This window comes from Myotis davidii, unplaced genomic scaffold (assembly GCF_000327345.1).
Source record: "Myotis davidii unplaced genomic scaffold, ASM32734v1 scaffold484, whole genome shotgun sequence".
Taxonomy (NCBI): domain Eukaryota; kingdom Metazoa; phylum Chordata; class Mammalia; order Chiroptera; family Vespertilionidae; genus Myotis; species Myotis davidii.
The window spans coordinates 826382-830711 of NW_006295459.1; the positions used below are offsets into that span (position 1 = coordinate 826382).

The window sequence follows — 4330 nt, forward strand, 5'->3', positions numbered from 1 at the left end:
AATGATCCATTCACAGGGGTCACCTAAGACCATCGGAAAACACATATATAATTACATATTGTTTTTGTGATTAATCACTATGCTTTAATTATGTTCAATTTGTATCAATGAAAATACATCCTGAATATCAGATATTTACATTATGATTCAGAACAGTAGCAAAATTACAGTTATGAAGTAGCAACAAAAATACTTTTATGGTTAGGGGTCACCACAACATGAGGAACTGTATTAAAGGGTCATGGCGTTAGGAAAGTTGAGAACCACTACCCTGGAAAAAAATACTTAATCCTGTAGTAAAGAAATAACTTAGGTCTCCATCCACCCAGCTGCCCAGTTACTCCTCATGTCTAAAGAGATGATGACAGTTTTGCTTGTGCACCAAAATTCTACCTATTAGCACAAGGTCTGAAAATACCTACTCTCCTTTACAGTCTGCTCATCATTTGTAATTGTGTGGAATGTATAGAAATGTCCTTCAGGCCTTGGAAGGCGAACATAGGAAGAAAAGTGATCATAGGCCTCAGGACTGCGGTGGCAAGAAAATTACAGTCAAATAAAAAAGTTGAGGTTCCCAGCAAGTGCTATTTTCTGCCCTGTCTTTCCCCCATCCTGGTCTCTTACCTTGTACTCCTGGGCAATCTCCTCCATGAGGAAGGTGTGATGACCACGGTGCTCTTGAGACCGCTCACAAAGCCAACAAATGATCTTCTCATCTTCCTGGCAGAAGAGCACGAGTTTCTCTCCATGGTGCACACAGAGATCTCTCTTTTGCTCCTCCTGTAGGCTCAACTTGACCTCCCTAAGTGCCTCCACAATGTTGGCCACATGTCGATTGGGACGCATGTTCTCAGGCTGGTAAGTGATCCTGCACACAGGGCAGCTGCTCTTTCCTTGGCCGATCATGGACCCCCTGTTGTTTGTAGTGATGCAGGCTTGGCAAAATGTGTGCCCACAGTCCAGGCTCATGGGTTCTGTTAGCAGCTCCAGGCAAATGGGGCATGTTACCTCCTCCTTCATGTTCACCAGGATTCCTGAAGCCATCGCAGCTGCTCCTCTGCTCCTTTCTCTCCTGATCTGAGGCTTCTGTTGCTCAATGACCACTGCCTGACTGGAAAGATTAAAGGGGAGCAGAGTAAGAATGGTAGGAATAAATGTTGCTAATTATATAGAAATTAAGGATGGAGCAAGAATAGATGTAAAAGGACCAAAAATAAAAGGTAGAGAGACAAGGCAAGGAGCATGGTGATCTAGAAAAAAATACTATTTGTAATAATATTATTTATGTTTATTTTTTTGTTAATCCTCTATTGAGGATTTTTTTGCCATTGATTTTTAGACAGAGTGGAAGGGAGGGAAGGGGGGGGGGAGAGACATAGATGTGAGAGAGACATATTGAGTGGTGTGCACGCCTGCACGCGCACCTTCGCACACACACAGAGAGAGGAATGTGATTGAGACAGATAAATTTGTTGTCTGCCACAGGTACCCAAATCTGGGTGGAGATCAAACTTGCAACCCTGGTAAGTGTTTTTGACCCTTCCATGCACAGGCCAGCACTCTAACCACTGATAAATTCCAGTCAGGCACATAAGAATTTTAAATACTTTTATTTAACGTTTTCATCTGTGCAATGGTAGTTATTGTCATTTACTGTTACTAAACCAAAGGATTACCTGAGGCCTTTTTTACAAAGAAAAGATGTTTGCGTGACCCAGCATCTCTCCAACTTAATCTTTCCTATACCAAACACATCTTCAAACCACTTTTGGGTCTGGGCTTTTATACCTGTTCGTTCATCAGGCATTGCTACCCAGGTATCAGTAGGACTCAATTTCATCCTTCAGTTAACAATCTCCTTCCATGTTTCTTTATCAGAAAGACCTGCTCTGGATATGGGGCCTAAACCAGCAGTCAGACATCCCTCTTGCAATCCAGGGCCACTGGCTCTTATCCGCTCATCTGCCTGCCTGCCTGATTGCCCCTAACCACTCTGACTGTCTGCCTGATTGCCCCTAATGACTTTGCCCGCCTGCCTGATTGCCCCTAACCACTCTACCTGCCTGCCTGATACTCATAACTGCTCCACTGCCTGCCTGATTGCCCCTAAGTGCTCTCCCCTCTGGCCTGATCACCCCTAAGTGCTCTCCCCTGCCGGCCTGATCGCCCCCAACAGCTCTCCCCTGGCATCCTGATCACCCCTAACCACCTCTGCCTTGGCCCCCACCACCATGGCTTTGTTTAGAAGGATGTCTGGAAGGACATCCAGAAGATGTCCAGTCTATCCATTCTAATTAGCATATTACCCTTTTATTAGTATAGATAATATGTGACAATGTGTTTGTGTAAATGGCATGAGCAAACCCTTTATCAGATGTGTACATAAAGTTAGTGAGTGACTTCCAGAGATCATTTATTTTCAATACACAGAGTTGCAATGATTTTAATGTATTCAGGGTGCCCCTTCCTACTTTACAGGGTTAATTAAAGACAAAATAGGTAACTTAGGAGGTTCTGGGGAGTCTTGTTGGATAAATAGTACAATTTCATGTTTGCCTGGAAGTATGCCAAGGATATTGACAGGAACCTAATGGTGTGTATGTATAATTAATGATGGGGAGGGAGATAGAATAAAGATGTTCATAGGATCACACAAGTCACATATCTGAAAAAATAGAAACACAGATAAAGTAAATATCAGTCTTGCAAAAGAAATCTCAAAATATTAGGCAAAATCATTCAACTAATTTTTCATCACTATGAATTACATGGTAACAACTAAACTAATACCCACAAACACAGAAATGAGTCTAAACAGAGAGTTTAAACCACGGGGACCCTGACACCCACCTGGAAAGTAACAGTAAATTAAGTCATATATATATAAGTCATATATACATAAGTCATATATACATAAGTCATATATACATAAGTCATATATATGTATATATGACTTATATATATATAAGCTGATGTGAAAAACACTACCATAGAGATGTGCATGTTGTTGGGAAGTCAAATTATTGGGATATATAAATGGATGTCCAGCAACTCAGACTTAAATACCTAAGAGTTGAACTAAAATCTGAGGAAGATGAAGGAAAAAAGACATATGGGAGAGCAAAAGAATATATTAGGTATAGAAAATGACCCATTCACTGAAGATGCACGACATTGTCTGAGATGGAAAATGCCAGTGTGGCTTGTGTGAGAAAACTGCTAGGCCTTTGGCATCACATGAGCCTGCAGTGACCTATGGCACTTAGTGAATTAGGTAACATTTAGGAACACTTTCCCAAGAGCAAAAGTAATCACCAGTGTTAGGCTGTGGAGTAATCGGTGGATCCAGTGGGGGATTGGGAAGATGAGTACGATGCCCATACAGTTTCCCAGGGGAGTGATGATGATAGTTTTCAGGACAAGAAGATGAAGGACATGGAGAGCAGGTGATGAGTGAGATATAGGATGAGGTAAGAAGAAAGGATTGGAAGTTATGGTAGATTATGGAGAACAAAAGGTTAACAAATGCTATGCCTATGGGCTTTCACAAGATAATTTGTACTCTGTAGCTCTAGGCTTACATAAACTTTAGTGGTTTCACACACATCTACTAAGTCTGGCTTCTTAAAAGGCTGAGATAACAGAAATAAAGTACCTTCCATAGCACTGTGAAGACCACCACTAAAGCTCTGCTAAGGCAGCCAATGTCAGCATGTCCTTCCTCCTGTCCTGTATCCTCAGCTCAGCTAAGTGACCCTGACAGCTTATATCTCACAGGTCACAAGATGGTAATGACCATCCAAATTGGAGATGATGCTGGTGGTCATTCAAAGAGGTGTGGACAAAAAGGACCACATGCTAACCTGACTAGCTCAGGAAAGGCCTGTGGGGTAGCCTTGCAAATTCAGAGACCTAAAGTAACCACAGAGGATGGTCTGAAATTAAACATTTTAAAACTGAAAAAGAGAAGTTTTGGTGGTTAGTCATATCCTAGGCTGGCCTTTTTGCCTGACAAAGTCAATCTTTACTTTAACTGAGCCTGTCTAGTGTCCTTTTGCATCTACAATAACATAACATATAGTTGGAATGAGAAGGTAATTTTCCTTTTTGTCTGGACCCCAGAAGGCACCACTGTACAGAGACCATTGTTGTGCCCAGATTTCAAGGTTCCCAAAAAGCCCACCAGGGAGCCAGCAAGTCCTATGCAAAAGCAAAGAGTCCTTCATTTCGAACTAGTTCGGCTCCCCAACCACACTCACTGATGCAACGGTAAACCCCAGTGGCCGAGAGAGAGCGAGCCTGATGGGATTGTGAGTTTTATAGTAAGGGC

General features: G+C 42.1%; 1 protein-coding gene across 2 annotated transcripts in view; it reads right to left on the bottom strand.

Annotated features, from left to right (window-relative positions):
* LOC102772702 (tripartite motif-containing protein 5) overlaps positions 1–4330 on the bottom strand; it is a 14011-nt gene that overhangs the window by 7237 nt on the left and 2444 nt on the right. Inside the window, exon 1 of one of the 2 annotated variants that reach the window (XM_015568032.1) lies at positions 625–1107. In XM_015568032.1, coding sequence (XP_015423518.1) covers positions 625–1044 — 420 coding nt within the window. In that variant the 5' untranslated portion in view covers positions 1045–1107. Of the gene's footprint in view, positions 1–624; positions 1112–4330 lie in introns of those variants that run through there. The other variant, XM_006770067.2, reaches the window with a different exon arrangement.